Here is a 21,659-nt window from a genome sequence, read left to right on the forward strand (position 1 = left end):
ACTATACATGCTGTAGATATAAATATTTCACATGCTCAAATCTGTGAAACAGTTATCGAAGCTTATACATGGAATAGTCTGTTTTCTAAATTTGACCCAAATTATTTAGCGATAGTCTTTAAGAATTACAGTGTGATGGCTTGCCTCAAAGCTTTTCCTGTCGGAAGCTTTTTCCTCCTCCAGCCAGTATGTCTATTCCTGTCCTTGGTTCTTCTGCCTAGCCTGACAGTGTGTCTTTGAAGGTGTTATATAAGAATCACACTGCCAAGGGGATAAAAAAAAAAAAAAAAAAAAAAAAAAAAAAAGAATCACACTGCTTCTTCTTTTTTAGATCCCTCTGAGTTCTTGATATATTTAAATAGCACTTTTAGGCCATCATAGCAACGTTGCAACTGGAATTTGTCTCCCAGACTTCACATCCAGCTCAAGCTGCTATTGGTTTCACGAGTCAAAATCAAAAGATAGCACCTCGCTCCCTTCACAGAGAATTAAGGTTTATTTCTCTGCCGAAAGGAATGAGCTAGAAGCCAGCAATATGAACCATGTTAAATTTAGCTGAATGTAATTCTTTTCCATACTTCTCTCTGCGCATGTGAAGGGCTATTTGATGTCTTACTTTTACTCTGTATTGAAAAACTGTATTAGCCATAAAAAGGCATTCTCTCTTTATTGCTTTATACTTATTAATTTTTAAAGTATATGTCAGATATTTATTTTTATAAATTTATTTATTTATTTATTTATTTATTTATTTATTTATTTATTTATTTTTGGCTGTGTTTGGTCTTTGTTGCTGCACGTGGGCTTTCTCTAGTTGCGGCGAGCAGGGGCTACTCTTTGTTGTGGTGTGTGGGCTTCTCATTGCGGTGGCTTCTCTTGCTGCAGAGCACAGGCTCTAGGCACACAGGCTTCAGTAGTTGTGGCACGTGGACTCAGTAGTTGTGGCTCGCGGGCTCTAGAGCGCAGGCTCAGTAGTTGTGGCACACGGACTTAGTTGTTCCGCGGCATGTGGGTTCTTCCCAGACCAGAGCTCGAACCCGTGTCCCCTGCATTGGCAGGCGGATTCTTAACCACTGCACCACCAGGGAAGTCCCATCAGATCTTTATTTGAAGTAGATAAACTTATACATGCCAACGCATATGTATATATTCACCTTGATCACGTAGGTGAGCTGGCTCTTGTTTTTTCTTTGTAATTCAAGTCACTCCAGCAAACAGTGTTGTCCCATGAACCGTCAGTACAATCAGTGAGAGAGAAAGGCGAAGCCCTCCTGGAGCTGGTGCAGGATGTTACTTTAAAGGACAAAATAGATCGACTGCAAAGTGATTACCAGAACCTCTGCAGTGCAGGAAAGGTAAGGAGTGATCAGAAATTCAATACCAATGTGTGTATTTGCCACAAAGGGGGTCCTGACTCCTTTTTATCTGTCAGAAAATGTTAAGGCCTGGGCTGGGTCAATATTTTTCCTTTTATTCAGATGGGCATTTTAAATGGCGAAACGACTTTGTGGGTTGTGTTGTGTTTTATTTTTTTTCTGTTCCTAGTAAGTTTCTGATGTGTGTAACTCTACCTACCCTATGAGTTGTCCTGGGCTTTTAAAAATATGAAAGCTCTGAGTAGATTTTTGGCTTGAAAGTCACTTCTAACGGACACCTGGCTTCACAGGAGCATGTTTGCCATCTCGAGGTGAAAGTCAGAGACCACGAAGATTACAACGGTGAGCTCCAAGAAGTGGAAAAGTGGCTGCTGCAGATGTCAGGAAGGTTAGTGGCACCCGACCTCATGGAGACAAGCAGTCTAGAGACGGTTACCCAGCAACTGGCCCACCACAAGGTATGCCTGATCGCTAAGGAGCTGAAGAATACAGGGTGGCTTTAGCAGGTGTGCCGTGTGTGTGTGTGTGTGTGTGTGTGTGTGTGTGAGTGCACGCATGCACCTCTCTGGGTCATAATGACTGCACTTAAAGAATCAGGTCTGAGTCTCAAGAATGACTGATAATTGAGAACAGTTCAATTTAATACTTAAGTGACTCAACAACAGCTGAATCCTGGCATTCACCTTCTGAACATATTGTAGCATTTTTCCCAGCTAATAGTTTTTCATTGCAGAATATAATCTTTAGGGAGTAATTTATCAAAGAGAAATTGTCTTTCTTTTAGAAAAGTATAGCCAAAGATAGGATACAGAAATAGTAGTCACAGAGTCTGGGTTCTAGCCAGACTGTCTTCTTCCTAGTTGGGGGGACTTAGCCTCTCTGTGCCTCTGTTTTCTCCTCTGTTAAGGGTGATAATGACACCAGCCCCATCACATAGCTGTTGTGGTCATCACAGGAGATAACGTATGTGAAAGTATTTTGTAAACCATAAAGTACAGTACTGATATGGGGTGTTAGTATATTTATTAATATGTATTTTTAGTAATTATATGTGCCAGATGACAGATGTCATATAGTCACAATTTTATGGAGCCATTTTGGTGAGCTTAATGGGAAACTGATTTTTAGTCGTGACATGGTAAATATCTAGTAGTGTGTCTTAGGAAGACCAGTTAACCATTCTGGGCTTCAGGATTCCTATAGGAGAAAATTTTATTTAGCAAATACCAACAGAAAAGTAACTACATGATACAGTCTGTTTGGCACTGAGAAAATGCCCTCAGTAACCTCGTGATGTAGTGGTTCCACTCCGGCTCGAAGACAAAATGTTTCTTTTCAATATGGCGTATATGATAACTGTTAACCCAGCACCGCTGGGAAAAAGTGGTGGACCCTGGGCTGCTGAAGGACCACCTGGTTTCCCTTAGATGTATTGATGTGTCAACCCAGGAAACTGTGTGTTGGAATGTCACTTGTCATTAGCATTGTAAGGAAATTAGAACCTGATTTGAAAACGTTGGCTCCTGCTCTCTAAGTGATCTTGTGAGAAAGCTCACTAGAGAACACAGGTGGGCACAGTGGTGTGTGTGAACCGGAATCGGGCAGAGACGGGCCCAAAGCTGGGGGCTGTGCCATTTACTCCTTGTGAAACCTTGAACGTGGTTTTTCTTTTCTTTTTGGCTGCGTTGGGTCTTCGTTGCTGCGCACGGGCTTTTTCTAGTTGTGGCGGGCAGGGGCTATTCTTCGTTGCGGTGCGCGGGCTTCTCATTGCAGTGGCTTCTCTTGTTGCGGAGCACAGGCTCTAGGTGTACAGGCTTCAGTAGTTGTGGTGCACGGGCTTCAGTAGTTGTGGCTCACGGGCTCTAGAGCGCAGGCTCAGTAGTTGTGGTGCACGGGCTTAGTTACTCCACGGCATGTGGGATCCTCCCGGACCAGGGCTCGAACCTGTGTCCCCTGCATTGGCAGGCGGATTCTTAACCACTGTGCCACCAGGAAAGTCCCTTGAACATGTTTTATAACATCTCTGTGCTTCAATCTCCTCATCTGTAAAACTATAGTAATAATACACATTTATCTGGGCTTATATATAGTCCCTGCACTATAGCAGGTGCTTAATAAATGGTAAGTGCTAAAGGTTATTTTTATTTTTATCAATATAAATATTATTAGATGTAAATTAGATCTTACATAATTTAGACATTCGATTATTACATAAATCAGATATCATATTAGATAAATTAGACATTAGTAAATTAGATTAAGTTGTAATTAGATTACTTTAGATATAAATTATACCAGAATTATAATTTATAGAGTTGAAAAATGTACTAACATCCTTCTTGCTGGTAATAATACCATGGAGCAGATCTCTAACTGAGGTGAGCCTCATGAAATCACTTAAAGGTTACTTCATTATTCGTATGTAACTTAATCCATGAAATTCATTAACTTTTCCCATTGGAGTATCTCTGAAAATATACTTTTTTTTTTCATTTGTTGATATGGTAACCAAGACAAATTGCAAAACTCTTTTAAAAACATTTTAAACAGAGAAATGATTGATCTTAAACTTTCTGTTTGATGGATAGATTATTTAAAGACTAAAAATGGAATGAGAACTCAGTATTTGTTTCACTTTTGTAGGCAATGATGGAAGAAATTGCTGGTTTTGAAGACCGTTTGAACAACCTTAAAATTAAAGGCGACAGTTTGATCAGCCAGTGTGCAGACCACCTCCAAGCGAAACTTAAACAAAATATACACTCTCATCTGCAGGGCACAAAGGATAGTTACTCAGCCATCTGCAGTACAGCCCAGAGGGTGAGTACCACTGGAACATTCTAGAATAATGAAAAATTAAGGAGAAAAACTGTGCAAACTGGAGGTTTTTAAAAATAGTTTTTGTGCTTCAGTCTTTGGGATCGTTTTGGTGTTTTTCCAGACAGAAAATAAGAGGATAGATTTCATAGTCTCTATGTGAACATAGAACTAACATATCATATATTTGATTGATGTGATGAAGTGGTGAATTTCAGACATGTGGTTTTACTCAATCCCTTTACTCCATGAATTGATTATGAAAAAAATTTTTAATTTTGTTTGTTTTTATTTGCACACCATCAATAATACTTCTTTCTAATTTGCCATTTATTCTATAACATCAAAATAAGTTTATTCTGTAAGTCGCACAATAATTATTTCTTTTTAACTCTGTGCAGCCCAGGTTCTACTCTAATTCTGTATTTTTATGTATTCATATAGAAATTGAGAAAAGAAGTAAGCACCAATTTCGAGGTATACTTCAGTGGGTATCCCTACAATAAAATGGAATCCTTAATGTTATAGATATAAGTCTAAGATAAATAAGAATCGCCCTTTTAACAACAATTAAGTAAAATTAGTAGATTACTCTTTATTATTCTGGAATTTATAAATGACACTGAGAAGAGTCCTTCTATTTTTGTTCCTGGGCTATTTAGTAAGAACTGAAGAAATACAAGTGACATGGGGAGAATTATCTGTGTTCATCACGATAATAAAAAAAAATGCTGGGTGACATTAGTTGATCCCTAGACTTGGAAAATCCACCTTCAAAAAGTTAATAAAAAAAAAAAAAAAAAAAGTTAATAAAAAAGAGAGATAAAAGAATCTAACAAATAATTGCAGACGATGACAAAGGGGAAAAGGAGGTGAGACAAGAAAAACAGCAGCATGGAGCTTTCTGGTGGGCTCATTTGTTCGCTCACTCAACAGAGATTTCTTAGCACTGTCTTTGTAGCAGACTTTTTCTGTGCATAAGGGACACAGCTTAATTTTTCTTTTTAATTAGTAAATGTTCGAAAGACAAATATATTTTTAAAAGAAACTTTTAAAAAGTGGATGAAATTCTAAGAACAGAGTCAGAATCTTATAATTAAACTTTGCAAAAATGTTAAAGAAAGCAAAATACCTTTTTTCTTTTTAGTTCTGCTTGGAATAAAAATAAATAAGGGATAGTCCCAATATCAGATAAAAATGATTAATAGATGACAGAGAAAAGCAGAATTCAATTACTGCTTCTGTTGTCTCAATAAGGAAAGAAAAGCCAGTCTAACCTCAAAGTCTTTTTTTCTTTATTTTTTTTTTTGATAAAGAGTTTGCTCAGAAAACATCATAGGTATATTTCACCTTGATTTCAAGGAAACATGTAGTAGTTTCTCAACATGTCTTTGTGGATAAAATGGAAATTGCTTGGCTGGTTGAGGATTAATTAATTGAATAGACGCATTAGAAAATGTTTGGGTTATTCTAGATTATTGTTGTCCTGGAATGTAACTTCTAAGATGAAATGAGGGCATCAAACTCTCCCCTCCCCTGTGTTATAATTTAGTTCCAATTTACCCTACCCCTAAAACAGAAGCTTTTCAGTTAGAGAAATATTGGTTATCTTTTCATGAGCTGGCATTTTATTTTTACTTTTAGTTTCTAGTTTAAATGAAAAGGACAATATTTATACCATGGGGGAAAGCTGCAAAAACTTTTGATTTATGTTTGACCAATTTACTTCAAAGATTTTATGTGTTCTAACACATTTCTAGCGTTACATTAACCCTGCCCACCTTGTCTTTCCATGATCAGGATATTATGTTGTAATGTGTGGGTTGAGAAGTTATAAACTGGGGCATAGCCCATGTGCTTTGCAACATTTTGGAACATATGCAGACTCCGTAGATATGTGTCTGGTTTTGGGGGGCATGGTGGGGAGAGGGATCCATTTAAAGTGGACTTGTTTCATTTGCTTCCAGTGATCTTTTTAGAGATATAAAACAGCTCTCATAACCGCAGCATGATTGTTCTGTCTCAGGTGTACCAGAGTCTGGAACATGAACTTCAGAAGCACGTTAGTCGACAAGACACCCTGCAGCAGTGCCAGGCCTGGCTTTCTGCAGTCCAGCCCGATTTAAAGCCAAGCGCACATCCCCCTCTCAGCAGGGCAGAAGCCGTTAAGCAGGTAGTTTGTGATTGCTGAAAGTTTATGTTACGCTGTGATTCATTCATTCGATGAAAACATGTTAAGTACTCATTATGTGCCAAATTGTGCTGGTTGCTGGAGATATAAAAGTATAAATAAGGTCTGAGCTTGATTCCAGTCAAGTTCACATTCTAACCAGGAAGACGGACGCACAACTGAGGTCAATCTGGTCGAATAAATAGGGCATGGGCACTGTAGCCAAAAGATCGATTCCAGTGCCTGCTCAACAGGGTGACCATGGGTAAATCACTGAATTTCTCTGAGCCTCAGTGTTCTAATAGGTAAAGTGATTATAAGTATGCTTGCTTCTGAAAGTTATGAAGAAATTCAAATGTCGTACCGCAGTGTACATGATTTGTAAACAGAAAAGCAAAATTAGCCTCTCCTGCATTTTTTGGCACAAAACGAGGTGCTTATTAAATAATGATTGAATGAATGCTGAATTAAATATTAATTGTTATCATGTGAAAGGAATCTGTGGCATATTAATTTGACATCTACATGCTTAAAATGTTGCTGCTGAGACTTCATCAGAATATTTGAGGGATGTTTTTAAATTTTTTGTACTAAGCAACTTTTCTGTGTAGTGCAAAGAATATATTTTAAAGGAATTTAGTTGTAAAGGTTGCTGCCAGATAGGTAGTAATGTAAAAATTCAATTTTTTTAACCTCAAACTGAGATTAAAATAATATGCTTGTTCATTTAGTCTGCTTAGAGAATATGTGCAGTTAATATGCCCCCCAAAGTATACTTTCTGGCTTAAATGATTTACATTATTTAAGTCATGAAATGGCTCACAGAAGTGCATGTATTACACCTTATAAAAAATAGAATATGGACAAATCAAACATGGCTCTCCTTGAATCAAGAAATGAAGTAAAGATTGTCTGTATTCTGCTTTTTCATTAGACTGTGAGCTTTCTTGGGTCATTCATTGTCTTGTGGCTGTTTGTTTCCAATGTACTTTATTCAGAACAATCCAGACCAAAGCTTGATTCTTCTCCTTTGTTGCCAAAAAAAGAAGTAAAAGGGAGGGGGAAACTAACATTAATCCCAATGACCTTTCGCTAGAACAGGAAACTTCCTACAGCTACCCGCGTTAGCTGTGGTTGCAGGAGAATGCTCATCCTTCTTGGGCCCCAGATTCAGTGACTGCATGGTCCATTGTTTTGCTTTCTGCCCCTTCCACACTGCTTCCCAAAATGGGCTGCCCCCTTTTGGAAGCAACAGAGAAGGGAATTAGAGGTATTGGAAACACCTGGACCTCAGTTGTTCTGAAGGGGAAGAGGTTTTTTTGTTGTTTCTTTTTGTTTTTGTTTTGCTTTGTTTTGATCAGTCTTTCCTTTGGCAAGTACTGCTTTCATGTAAAGTCGAGCAGGTCCTGGGTCATTAGTTAGCTTGGATGTGTCACTGGAGAATTCCACTACTGACAGGGTGTCAGACTCTGGTCAGGCTTTGATTGGCTGCAGTTGAATTTGGTCAGGGTCCCAGGGTGCATCGTGTATCCCCAGGGCCTCCCACATGGTACATGCTCAATACGGTATGTAATGATAATATGGTCCTCACTACCATTAGTCAGTGACAGACTGATTTGATTCCATTAAGAATGTCATTTGTTTTCATAAGGCATGATGTGAATTTGGGGGAATGAGAAGAAGTACTATCAGATTTGCCCTTGAAATTGATTTTTAGCAAAAATTTTTCACAACTGTTTTGTCATTGACAATCAACAAGCTGCTCCCAATGCTTTTGGAATCAGGCCAACTGTATACGTTTTAAAATAAATCATTATTTTTTTAAAGTAAATATATTTATAAAATAAAAATTCAGATATCTCATTCTCTTCTCATTTCCAAAGGCTGTTTGGGACAGATAACTTTCTCTGAGCCATGGGTACCTGATGGGATGGTTTTGGTTAATGGCTAATGATACTAATTGAAAGTGAAACACCAGTCAGTTTGTGCAATGGATAAAAGTTTAGGTGCTACTTTCCACTTAATGGGAAATTGATCTGTATTTGTTACATTTATGTGAGAATGATGTGTCTAGGCAACCCACACAGCTTAGAGGAAATATATTGAGATGAGTCAAAAAGTTAGGCTCCATTATTAGCTATGATTTTGGAAGATCATCTGCTGTTTCTGTAGATCAACTTTATCCCATACAACTTGCAGTCAGTACCTCCTTCCCCATTAATCACAAAGATGGAGTAAGCGAAAGCCACTTCTCACCACCTCTACCACCCATCACCCTCCGTCAGGCCGTCATCACTTCTCATCTAACTCCTGCAGTAGCCTGACAACTGGGGATGCCAGTTCAGTCCCTGGTTGGGGAACTAGGATCCCACATGCCGCGCGGCAACTAAGCCCATGTGCCACAACTAGAGAGCCTGCGTGCTGCAACTACAGGCTCTGGAGCCCACACACCACAACTAGAGAAGCCCATGCTCTCTGGAACCCGTGTGCCGTGACTACTGATCCCGCACACCACAACTAGAGAGAAGCCCGTGCACCGCAATAAAAGATCCCACGTGCCGCAAAGACGACCCGATGCAGCCAAAAATAAATAAATAAATATTAAAAAAAAAAGAAAGAAAAGAAAACAAGCTAGAATGTGAACAGAGAATCTGGAAAAACTGTGGAAGTTTCTTGGTTGTTCCCCTTTCCCAGACCATACAGGCTAATTAGAGTAAGAAACAGCTGGTGGACAAATGGCTCCCTGCCAGTGTGTTTGGAAAGCTTTCTTTTGAGTAACTAATATATGTCATTTACAACAATGGTGAAAATACTGAGCATAGCAAGGTTATTTTTGAAATGTCAACAACATACCACAAATGGTACAAATATTTGCTATCTAAATATAGCATGCATCTCTTTCACTCTGACAAGTTTTTTTTTTTTTCTTTGTTTGTTTTTTCAGGTCAAACACTTCAGAGCTTTGCAGGAACAGGCAAGGACCTACTTAGATCTCCTTTGCACCATGTGTGACTTGTCAAACTCTTCAGTGAAAACCACAGCAAAAGACATTCAACAAACAGAACAAATGGTAAAAGTTAAAAAATGACATTGGATATATCTGACTATATTCTCTTGCTTGAATGTTAGATGTGAAAAAAAATTTCTCCTTGGAGTATTCTTGCTATAATGCTCCTACAAGCATTATACTAAATCTGTATTGAATTTCAACTAAGTCACAGAAAAGTAGGCACACTCTAATACTGATGCCACTGAATTGGAAGTGAAATATTTAGTCCCATTGAACTGCTAAACATTCGCACCTCTTTCCTCTTCTCTTTTCTCCTCAATTACCATTCTCTCTTCCTCTTTTCCTATTTTTTCACTCATTTTTTTTCTTTTCTCCTTTTCCATTGTTTTCTTTCGGTCATATTTAGTGTGAAAGGGCCTCCTGACCCTTCCTGTGAGGATGGCAAACATCTGTCATGACCCTTCTAATTCATTGGCAGTGGCTGAGTGTGGTGTTGAGAAGAATTCTGAAGCTGTATCGGGGCCCTTTGGACAGTGTTGTGATGAGTTAGCAGTACCTGCCTGCAGCAGACAGATAGCGCCACAGAGGCCGTGTGTTTGCTGCTGCCTTAAACTCCGGAACCCAACATGTTCGGATGAAAAAAAAAAAAAAGACTTGGTTTTGGTATTTAATTGATTAAATATTCCAGAATAGTAAAATGATCTAAAGGAAAAAAATAATGAAGAAATTAAGATAATTAAATAATTATACTATAGATATTAAAATAATTAAACTAACGTATGTTTTTTTACCTTTATGTTTTATTACATTACCAAAGCAAGTCTGTATTTAAATCCTTAAGAAAGATGATATAGCTCCTATATTGTTTTTTACAGAAATGATTTATCGAAATAAGTTATATGATTTCAAAAACCAGTGAAGCAGATCTACACATATATCCAAAATGTTAATAACTCAGTGTTCTATAAGAAGTATCAGCAACTGTGCACTAGAGAGCAATATAAGTCTTTTCTAGTTAACCCCAAGACCAAATTGATGACTCAGTCAAACAGATGTATCCACCGAAATGCCCAATGTGAAAAACCATTAGGGCAGCTTCTGACCTAATAAATTGTTAAAACTTCTAGACCGTCACAGCATTGATTGAAATCATATGGCATAAGTCTTAGACATTTGAAGTCTTTAGAAAACCTAAATATAAAATCTGTTTTTCTTGAAGCAAATAAAGAATTCTTTTTGGATTTATCACTCGTGTGTGTGTGTGTGTGTGTGCGCACACGTGTGTTGGCCTGTGTACATGGACAGGCTCATTCATTGAACATAAATGTTTCTGTCCATTGCTGCTAACTTTTGCCTCTGTGTTTTCTCGAGATTGAACAAAGGCTTGCCCAGGCACAGAACTTAACTCAGGGCTGGGAAGAGATCAAGCACATGAAGGCTGAGCTTTGGATTTACCTCCAGGATGCCAATCAGCAGCTGCAGAATATGAAGAGGAGGCACTCAGAACTGGAGCTAAATATTGCACAGAACATGGTGTCTCAAGTAAAGGTAGGAATTAACGTGTCTCCAGGGGAGCTGGAGGAGACCAGGACGGGTGTATGTCAATCAATCCTTACACATAGTTATTAAAGGAATGAGATAGAACAACTTTCATTTGGTGCCAGAAAAGTATAGCTCAGAAAGTAAACATTCAGATATTTTCCTAGAGCTCCAGTTGGCCACTTGCATTGAAGGACATTCACTCTGTAGCTTATTTCTGAATAAAGAACTGTGGTTTAGCTAGCAGAACCAGAGGACTCTGCCATTAAACAAACATGAAGCCTTGTTATTCATTAGCTTTTCATCACAAAGCTAAGTGGGTTGCTTAGCTTAGTGAACAGCTAAAGCTGTAGGATTTATCAATTTATTAAATATATATTTAACATATAAAACATATTAACATACAACTGATTTAAAATGTAATAAAATATTTATATAATTTAAAATATAATAGAAAATTATTATAAGTATATTAACTTGATGGAAGTTGTACCAGATTTTTTATTTTTAAAGAATTCTTTTTTTTAAAAATTAATTTATTTTATTTTTGGCTGCGTTGGGTTTTTGTTGCTGCGCGCGGGCTTTCTCTAGTTGTGGCGAGTGGGGGCTACTTTTTGTTGCAGTGTGCGGGCTTCTCAATGCAGTGGCTTCTCTTGCTGCGGAGCATAGGCTCTAGGCGCGTGGCCTTCAGTAGTTGTGGCACGCGGGCTCAGTAGTTGTGGCTCACGGGCTCTAGAGCGCAGGCTCAGTAGTTGTGGTGCACGGGCTTAGTTGCTCCGTGGCATGTGGGATCTTCCCCGACCAGGGCTCGAACCCGTGTCCCCTGCATTGGCAGGCGGATTCTTAACCACTGCGCCACCAGGGAAGCCCTGTACCAGATTTTTAACAAACCTTAACACTTATTTTTTCTCTGTGACAATCAGCCATTTTTATTTTCTACTGGGATATTGTTTGCATATGCAGGAAGAAGAATGGAAAGAATATAAATTAGATTTTGTTCTCAAAATCATGAACTTTAAAAATTTTTAGAAAACTAAGGATGCACTTTAAGATAAAATATTAACTCTTTTCCTTAGTGGCAATAATATTGTTTCACATTTATCAGTTTTTCTTTATACTTTTCAAAGTAACACAGTACCCTTTGATTCTTAAACACTTGGAAATTTGTTCATAAGGAAGTATGATGATTTTAGATTTTCTCTTTGTCTCTCACTATACATTCTTCAATTACATAAAGTGTTCAGAGGTATTGTATCTATGTCTCAATCTGTATTTATTTGGGGGGGGGGTTATTCAACATTATTTTATTGTTGTTATCCTTTAGGATTTTGTTAAGAAACTACAGCGCAAACAGTCATCAGTGACCACTATTACAGAGAAGGTGGATGAGTTAACCAAGAAGCAGGAGTCTCCTGAACACAAGGAAATAAGTCATTTAAACGACCAGTGGCTGGATCTGTGCCTTCAGGGCAACAATCTGTGCTTGCAAAGGGAAGAGGATTTCCAGAGAACACAAGATTACCACCACTGTATGAATGTCGTCGAAGTGTTCTTAGAAAAATTTACTACAGAATGGGACAACTTAGCCAGGTAACGGCAATTCTCCAGTGGGTCACCAAAATGCTAAGCCAGAAATTTCTTAATTTCTATAAAAATCAAAAATGTCTTTCTTACATTTTAAACATTCATTTTCTATCATTATAAATATTGATAAAACATTATTAAGAATCTGGTGTCATCTGTATCCCTAATCATGATTTTCCTTGCTCAGTGTTAATTTAAGCAGTGAGTAAAAGGAAACTATTTGAAAATGACACCATTTCTACCTGTGACCTCAAGGAATATTGCAAAGCTGTTATACTGTGAGTTCAAAGAATATCCCAAGAATATTTCTAGTTTTCATTACCAGTTATGGGACTATCATCTAGGATTTCAGGACATGAATCCTTCTTGAATCTATAGTTCCACGGGTTTCTTGTCAATTCTGTAAAGTAACACATTCTGTGTAATTCAGTCTAGTTTTGTCTTGTACTTGTGGTATTCTAGAACTTAGTGAACAATCTAAATTCAATGAATGTGTGTCTTATTTGATTTTATAGCAATTGAAACCCTCTTAACTTTTTCTTTGAAAAGGATTCCCTCTCTCCCACATACACTGAGTCATCATATGGAAATCTTTCTATGCTCTGATCACTATAATTGTTAAAACCTGTACTTCTTCTGCCCAGATTTATCAATTTGTAGCAATTAAAACTGAAAACATTATTCTAGCTGTAGTTAAATCATTAAATCATGGGGTTTTTTTGTTTTGGGGTGTTTCTTTTTTGGAGGAGGTACACTACTTTCTGATTTGTTTACTTTTTCTTGATGCTCAGCATTTTACTAATCTTTGGGATAAATCCAATATCAGCAAAAACCCATATTTCAGACGGACAATAGGCACCTCCATCTGGTTAACCCACAAACACCTCAGATCTAATATGTCCCAAACAGAACTCATCATATGGCCTCCCAACACTCTTCCTCATACTTCAGAACTAATCGTTTTGTAAGTGAAAAAGACTCTAAGATTGAATTTTCTCATGTGTTTTGTAGTCAAAGGGATGAGAATTCTTTGCATTTCACAGTTATTTCGAAAGATTTCTAACGATAAACAGAAAATATCTAAGTTCCACACATGAGCAGCTGTTAGAGCCATTGGTTATTTCTTACACATGGTATACCATCTAGCACTGGATTGTTTACTGGAGCTTCTTCTCACAGGAAAGCACATAAATCACAGATCACTTAATTTCTCTAAGTGCCTTTCAAGAATGCAGTAGATCAGTGTTTCTCAATATTTAGTGTTTCCTCAAATCATCAAGGGAACTTGTTAATATGCAGATCCTGCTCAGTTGCTAAGAGTCAGAGGAAGAAGCTAAAAAGTACACGTCAGACGTGATGGGAGGGCAGTCTTAGCTAGAGAAGTATCTGGGCAACCTATCTTGGTTCAACTTCTGCTATGGAAATATATGGGTCTTACGTTCCATAATAATTATAGCATTTCTGTCGATAAGCCATGAATTGAACCACTCTAAGCTAAGAAAGAAGGTGGTGATATGCACTTTAACATGATATGAACAAACACAGATATTAACTAAAGTTAACTTGATTTTATGTCTTTTAATATATACATATAGATCTGATGCAGAGAGTACAGCCATCCACCTGGAAGCTTTGAAGAAGTTGGCACTGGCATTGCAGGAGAGAAAGCAGGCTATTGAAGATCTGAAAGAGCAAAAGCAGAATATGATAGACCATCTGAATGTAGATGACAAAGAATTAGTCAAAGAACAGACGAGTCACCTTGAACAACGCTGGTTTCAGCTTGAGGACCTTGTTGAAAGGAAAATCCAAGTGTCTGTCACCAACCTGGAGGAGTTAAATGTGGTCCGGTCCAGATTTCAGGAGCTGATGGACTGGGCAGAAGAGCAACGACCCAACATTGCTGAGGCTCTTAAGCAGAGCCCCCCACCTGCCGTGGCTCAGAACCTTCTCATGGATCACCTTGCCGTTTGCAGTGAACTGGAGGCCAAACAGATGCTCCTGAAATCACTCCTGAAGGATGCTGATAGGGTGATGGCTGATCTTGGCCTCAATGAGAGGCAGATAATCCAGAAGGTACTCTCTGATGCCCAAAGGCATGTGAATAGTCTCAGCGACTTAGTGGGCCAGAGACGAAAGTACTTAAACAAGGCTTTGTTCGAGAAAACCCAGTTTCTCATGGCAGTGTTCCAGGCGACCAGCCAAATTCAGCAACATGAGCGCAAGATAATGTTCCGTGAACATATCTGCCTGTTACCGGATGACGTGAGCAAACAAGTGAAAACATGCAAGAGCGCACAAGCCAGCCTCAAGACTTACCAAAATGAAGTCACGGGACTTTGGGCCCAGGGTCGCGAATTAATGAAAGGAGTCACAGAGCAGGAAAAGAGCGAGGTACTGGGGAAGCTTCAGGAATTGCAGAGTGTCTATGACACCGTTTTACAAAAGTGCAGCCATCGGCTACAAGAACTAGAGAAAAGTTTGGTTTCTAGGAAGCATTTTAAGGAAGATTTTGATAAAGCTTGTCACTGGCTAAAACAAGCAGATATTGTTACCTTTCCTGAAATCAACCTAATGAATGAGAGTGCTGGGCTGCATACACAACTGGCCAAATACCAACACATTCTTGAAGAATCTCCAGAATATGAAAATCTCCTACTTACGCTACAGAGAACTGGACAGGCCATACTGCCGACGCTGGATGAAGTCGATCATTCCTACCTCAACGAAAAGCTGAATGCACTGCCCCTGCAGTTCAATGTAATTGTCGACTTGGCTAAAGACAAGTTCTATAAAGTCCAGGAAGCAATTCTGGCTCGGAAAGAATATGATTCCTTGATCGAGTTGACAACCCAGTCTCTGTGTGAACTCGAAGACCAGTTCTCCAAGGTGAGCCAGGTCCCCAGCGACCTGAGCGTTGAAGAGGCTCTGCGTCTTCAGGATGGCTGTCGAGCTCTTGGGGGAGAAGTGGCAGCCCTTGCACAAGCAGTGGATGAACTGAACCAGAAGAAAGAAAGTTTTCGCAGCACAGGGCAGCCATGGCAACCAGACCAGATGCTGCATCTCGTCACCCGGTACCACAGGCTGAAGCGACAAACAGAGCGAAGGGTGAGCTTATTAGAAGACACCACCAGTGCTTATCAAGAGCATGAAAAGACATGCCACCAGCTAGAGAAACAACTAGAGGCTGTGAGAACAGAGCAGCCCAAGGTGAACGAGGAGACGCTTCCTGCAGAGGAGAAGCTCAAAGTGTATCACTCCCTGGCGGGAAGCCTCCAGGATTCAGAAATTCTTCTAAAACGAGTGACTGTGCATCTCGAAGATCTTGTTCCGCATCTTGATCCCTCAGCTTATGAGAAAGCCAAGCATCAGATCCAAGCCTGGCAAGAGGAGTTAAAACTGCTGACTTCCGCCATCGGCGTGACGGTGACGGAGTGTGAGAGCCGCATGGTGCAGAGCAGAGACTTCCAGACGGAGCTGAGCCGCTCCCTGGTCTGGCTGCGGAGCGTGGAGACAGCGCTGAGTGGGCCACTGTGCCTGGACCTGAACCTGCGGGACGTCCAGGAGGAGATCAGAAAGGTCCAAATCCATCAGGAGGAGGTGCAGTCCAGCCTGAGGATAATGAATGCACTGAGTAACAAGGAGAAGGAGAAGTTCACGAGAGCCAAGGAGCTGATCTCTGCCGACCTACAGCGCACGCTAGCTGAGCTCTCCGAGCTGGACGGGGCCCTGCAGGAAGCTCTCCGCACCAGACAGGTCGGTACCACAGGGCTTCCCCTTTCTTTTTTCCACTTTGCTTCTTTGTAAATAGGTGTGAGAAATTTCTTTGGTTTTGATGTTTTTGTTTAGAATTGCTTCCTTGAATATTTCTTTTTTTGGCTACTACATGGAATCATCTTCAATTGTGACTTAAAAAGATGCTTTTATTGTTCATGCTCATGGTATTCATTTCATGCGATTTTCATGTTGACTTGACTTTAGTTTTAATACAGGAACAGCTCAGTTGTCGCTCTCCTTTAGGAGAGATAATAAATGATAGCACTAGTATAATTAATACCATATGTGAGGAATTAATAATAAAATTCATTCATTAGCAATGAATAAGTAGTGATGCTTTTTTAAAAACAATGTGAAACCTGGCATTTCTAAGCTTAGTACTGGATGAAGAGTCTCCAAATGGAGAGAGGCAGGTGGGTGATGCAGTCCTGACCTGATGCTGAGCCAGGCTTTCTTGTGGGGTCTCCCATCAGTTGCCCCATCTCTCCACCCCTTCCTCAGGGAGGAGTGCTTCCTCTTCTCTGGCTTCCCTGAAGCACAACAGAAGCAAGACTAGAATATCCATCATGACTTGACTTGAAGATAACAAAGAAATGAGAGCATGCCCAGAACTTCCCAGTTTAGCCTCCTAGTTGCGGCTTGTTCTGGGGCTCTGTGCATTCAAAAATAAGAGAGATACAACAGTGCCCAGAGGTGTACTTACTTTAATCCCTTGACCCTTTTTCTCCACATCTGTCCCTCTGATTCTATGGGATTTCAACCAGCCGTTTAAGTTAAGGACAGCCTTCCTTAGGATAATATAGAAACTATAGCTTTGGAGTAAAGCACACCTGGATTTTAATCTCAGTTATTTGATCTTGAGCAAATTACTTACGTCCTGTAAGTCTCAGTTTTCTCTGTGGAAGAGGGATAATAATATCTCCCTCTTCAGATTTATATTCTTAGTGCAGGGTCTGATGTAGAGGTCGCCCCCGATGACTCTTAGCTATCATTTAACTTTATTTTTCACATAGATTAAGGTTAACACTAAATCATACAATTTTTTAAAAAACTTAACATGTGGTTAAAATCTTAGTAAACTTCATCATGTAAAATTCTGACTTCTTAAACTAGAGTCTATTTAGTATATTTTTACCTTTTCATGTTGGTTCAGGCCACTGTTAAATTTTTTTTCAAAAAACTATGTCCCTATAGCTGTAGAGATAGAGATAAGAGTATTTAACCCAGAGTGAAGAATCAAAACAGAAGTTACCTGGAATTTTCATTCTTGAAAAACATCTGTCATGTAAGCTTGCTTCTGTTGATTTGGTGATTTTTTGAACCAAAATCTTGAATCTGCTAAGGTTTACCTACTTCTGCCATCTTGTGATTGGTAGTCTTATTGATTGTCTTGGCCCAAATAACTGAAGGTCACGGTTCTGGTGGCATTTCTAACCTCCACCACTGATTCTTTGCTTTGCCATCCTCATTCTTTCCTCATTAAGTGCTAATCTTACAAGTACTTTCTCTACTACTTCTCTGCATCTTTGCTTGACAGTGATGGCTTGTCTTGTCCAGCCACTGATGGCCAATTAGAGTGTTTCCTTTCCTTCTGGATTTGAATGGACTTCATTGCACAGGGGTCAGCTTTCCAATCTACAACTTTTCTATCATAGTCTCTATGCAAGACTTACAGGCTACTATTTCACTACCAGAAATCACTATTTAGTCTGGTAAATGCCGTTTTGGAAGTTTGGTGTTATTACACTCCCTTTTTTCCCCTCCAGCTTTATTGAGGGATAATTGACAAAGAAAATGGTAAGATATTTAAAGTGTACAATGTAATGGTTTGATATACATATACATTGTGAAAGAAGTCCTTCTTCAAGTTAATTAACAAGTTAACACATCCATCACATCACATATTTATCTCTATCTTTTTTTGGTGAAAACATTTAATTTCTACTTGTTAAGCAAATTTCAATTATATGTTACACTGTTGTCAGCTATAGTCACCAGGGTACACATTAGATCCTCAGACCTTATTCAACCTAAAACTAAAAGTTTGCACCATTTTTTTTTTTTTTTTTTTGGCTGCACCACACAGCTTGTGGGATTTTAGTTCCCCGACCAGGGATTGAACCTGGGCCCTCAGCAGTGAGATCGTGGAATCTTAACCCCTGGACCACCAGGAATTCCCGAAAAGTTTGCACCATTTTACCAACCTCTCTATTTTGTTCACCCTGCAGCCCCTGGCAACCAGTTTTCTACTCTAAGTTTCTATGGTTTCAGCTTCTTCTTTTTTTCTTTTTTTTAGAGTCCATATGATATTTGTGAGACCATGTGATATTTGTCTTTTTCTGTCTGGCTTATTTCACTTAGTGTAATATCCTCCAGGTTTGTCCATGTTTTTGGAAATGACAGGATTTCCTTCTTTTTTAAGGCTGAATAATATTCCAGGGTGTGTATTTTTTTTTAAATTTATTCATCTGTGGATGGACACTTAGGTTGTCTCCATACCTTGACTATTGTGAATAACACAGCTATGAACATGAGAGTACAGATATCTCTTCGAGATAATGATTTTGTTTTCTTTGGATAAATACCCAGAAGTGAGATTGCTGGATCATATTGGCAGTTAATTTCTTGAGGAACTTCCATGCTGTTTTCCATAGTGGCTATACCAGTTTACATTCCTACTGGTATTATTATACTCCTACCTAAATGAGGCATTATTTCACTTTGGTGAATATTCATTCTGCCATATATTAGTAAGCATTATATTTTTTCTTTAAAGAGAGGACATTTCAGAACCATCATAAATTTCTATTCCATCTGTGTCCTTGTTTGTTTATTTTAACTGCAATAATAAAATTATAACAAGAAGAACAGAAGGGAAAGTGAAGGATAATAATGGATTGCACCAAAAAAATTTTACCAGCTTATCAATTCATTTATACACATACATCCATGTGACTGAAGACTGGAAAAGAAATGGAAAGCATAAATTATTTTTGGCAAACACATTGCAAAAGAGAGTTGATTATGTTTGCATTTGCTGTTTTTCAGGCTACCTTGACTCAAATGTACAGTCAGTGTCAAAGGTACTATCAAGTGTTTCAAGCAGCTAATGACTGGCTTGACGATGCTCACGAAATGTTACAGCTGACAGGCAACGGCCTAGATGTGGAGTGTGCAGAGGAGAGTCTCAAAAACCACATGGAATTTTTTAGTACAGAGGATCAGTTCCACAGCAATCTGGAGGAGCTCCAAGACCTAGTAGCCAACCTGGACCCACTCATCAAGCCAACTGGAAAAGAGGACTTAGCACAGAAAATGGCCTCCCTGGAAGAGAAAAGCCAGGGGACAATACAGGATTCACACGTCCAATTAGATCTCTTGCAGAGGTATTGGAGTTGTTTTGCTCTTTATATTCTAGTGAAATGGATTTTCACATGGAAAATAGGAATATATTAATGATATACATTATCGTTCAGTCTTTTAAGTATCACAAGACATATTGACATCAGAGCTCTGCATAGAGATGTGTGATTTTAAGTTGCTTATTGACGTGTGTTGGATGTTTTTCAAGATGTGCAGCTCAATGGCAGGATTACCAGAAAGCAAGGGAAGAGGTTATTGAATTGATGAATGATGCAGAAAAGAAATTGTCTGAGTTTTCTTTATTGAAGACTTCTTCCAGTCATGAAGCAGAAGAAAAATTGTCAGAACACAAGGTTAGTTTTTTTTTTTTTTTTTTTAATATTCTTTCATTGTAACTGTAATGGGTCTTTGCAATATGATAGTTCCAGAAACAAGTCAATAAATCTTCATTTCCCCCTGGGCTTTTTAAACACAAAAAGGATACATTTAACCACATTTCATAGCAGTTTTAACTTAATTAATGCAGTCACCTTTTCAGGATTCCCGTTAGAAATGCATAGCTAGGTTTAAAAAGACACATTCAGAGCAATTTGCTTCTGATAAGATGTGATACAATAGATTTCAGTAAATACTTTCTGGTGTAACTTAGATGAATTCAATTAAAATTCAAAAATTAATAACTTGAGTCTCACTCCTATCACAGCAATATATAAGGTAGAATGTGACATACTTAAATATCAAATTCCATTCACTTATATTTTTGCTAGTTTTTAAAAATGGGAGAATGTCATCTCAAGCAGCATGTAAATGTTTGTTTGTAATAAATAAGTATTCACCTTACCTCTTTAAAAAAGCCAAGCCTAACTCAATTACAAATTAAATGTAAAAGTAAGAATTACCAGAGGAAAATAAACATATGTAGGAACATTTCCTTTTGCAGATAATTTTAGGCTTTACCAAAATCCATAGAGCTTTTGAAAAAAACCATCTCTCCCCTCAACCTCTGTTCCTCTCCCCACCCAGGCTTTAGTGTCAGTAGTTAACTCTTTTCGTGAGAAAATTGTGGCCGTAGAGGGTAAAGCCTCAGAACTGGAAAGAACCGGAAATGGCGCCAGCAAAGCAACCATAAGCAGGTCGATGACGGCTGTCTGGCAGCGCTGGACACGGCTCCGCGCTGTGGCCCAGGACCAGGAGAAGATACTGGAAGATGCAGTGGATGAGTGGAAGAGCTTTAACAATAAGGTAATCTCCATTACTGATGGGCTCAAAGTATTGTTTCCTTGCTGATGAGAATGTATTTTGAAAAGTGGTGTTTTGCTCCTTTTTTTCAAATCGGCCTTATGAAAGTAAAAAGCCTTTTTAAAAAAAATCTCTATTTCCATTGACTTGAAAACCAAAATATGAAATAAGATACATATGCAATGTGCAATTTAGTCCCCAGTCTGGGTCCAGTTATTTTAATAGGAAATAAACCAAGTAATCACATTTTGAAAGGAGGACAAGCCCATTTTGCCCCATTTGTGAGGCTCTTAGTGACACTTTCTTTCCTGGCCCTGACAAAGTGCAAAACACTTTGTCTTTGCCATGAAATAAGCAGGAATTTAACTCGTTTCCCAAATCCTGTTTAGTATCTTCCCTTTTAAGTAGGGCTCAAGTTGTAAGCCACATCTTCCTTTATGACTCAAAGGCACATATTCATGTCAGCATAAATATGGGAAAGAGTTTTTCTTTTATCTGTTTAGTAAAAGAAAATTTTTTAAGAAAACCTTTTTCTAGGTTATGAAATGTCTGATTGCCCTATGATTATTATATTATTTTATTTATTTATTTATTTATTTTGGGCCCCGCCAGGCAGCATGTGGGATCTTAGTTCCCTAACCAGGGATCGAACCTGTGCCCCCCCCCCTCATTGGGAGCACAGAGTCTTAACCATTGGACTGCCAGGGATGTCCCTGCCCTGATGTTATTTTGAGATTAAATCTTAAAACCCAGAATAATAGTGGTGGTCTTTCCTTCCATGTTA

The 21,659-nt window shown here is 38.7% G+C and overlaps 1 protein-coding gene across 14 annotated transcripts in view; it reads left to right on the forward strand.

The window, feature by feature from the left end:
* The window catches only part of SYNE1 (spectrin repeat containing nuclear envelope protein 1), a 463,872-nt gene that overhangs the window by 255,385 nt on the left and 186,828 nt on the right, over positions 1 to 21,659 (forward strand). For all 14 annotated transcript variants that reach the window (XM_057527516.1, XM_057527518.1, XM_057527519.1 and 11 more), the window contains 11 exons: positions 1,203 to 1,355; positions 1,667 to 1,834; positions 4,020 to 4,196; positions 6,220 to 6,366; positions 9,308 to 9,433; positions 10,745 to 10,921; positions 12,237 to 12,502; positions 14,092 to 16,252; positions 19,322 to 19,659; positions 19,845 to 19,989; positions 20,660 to 20,878. In XM_057527516.1, the coding sequence (XP_057383499.1) occupies positions 1,203 to 1,355; positions 1,667 to 1,834; positions 4,020 to 4,196; positions 6,220 to 6,366; positions 9,308 to 9,433; positions 10,745 to 10,921; positions 12,237 to 12,502; positions 14,092 to 16,252; positions 19,322 to 19,659; positions 19,845 to 19,989; positions 20,660 to 20,878 (4,077 nt within the window). The remainder of the gene's footprint in view (positions 1 to 1,202; positions 1,356 to 1,666; positions 1,835 to 4,019; positions 4,197 to 6,219; positions 6,367 to 9,307; positions 9,434 to 10,744; positions 10,922 to 12,236; positions 12,503 to 14,091; positions 16,253 to 19,321; positions 19,660 to 19,844; positions 19,990 to 20,659; positions 20,879 to 21,659) is intronic.

Source organism: Balaenoptera acutorostrata, chromosome 14 (genome assembly GCF_949987535.1).
Source record: "Balaenoptera acutorostrata chromosome 14, mBalAcu1.1, whole genome shotgun sequence".
NCBI lineage: Eukaryota > Metazoa > Chordata > Mammalia > Artiodactyla > Balaenopteridae > Balaenoptera > Balaenoptera acutorostrata.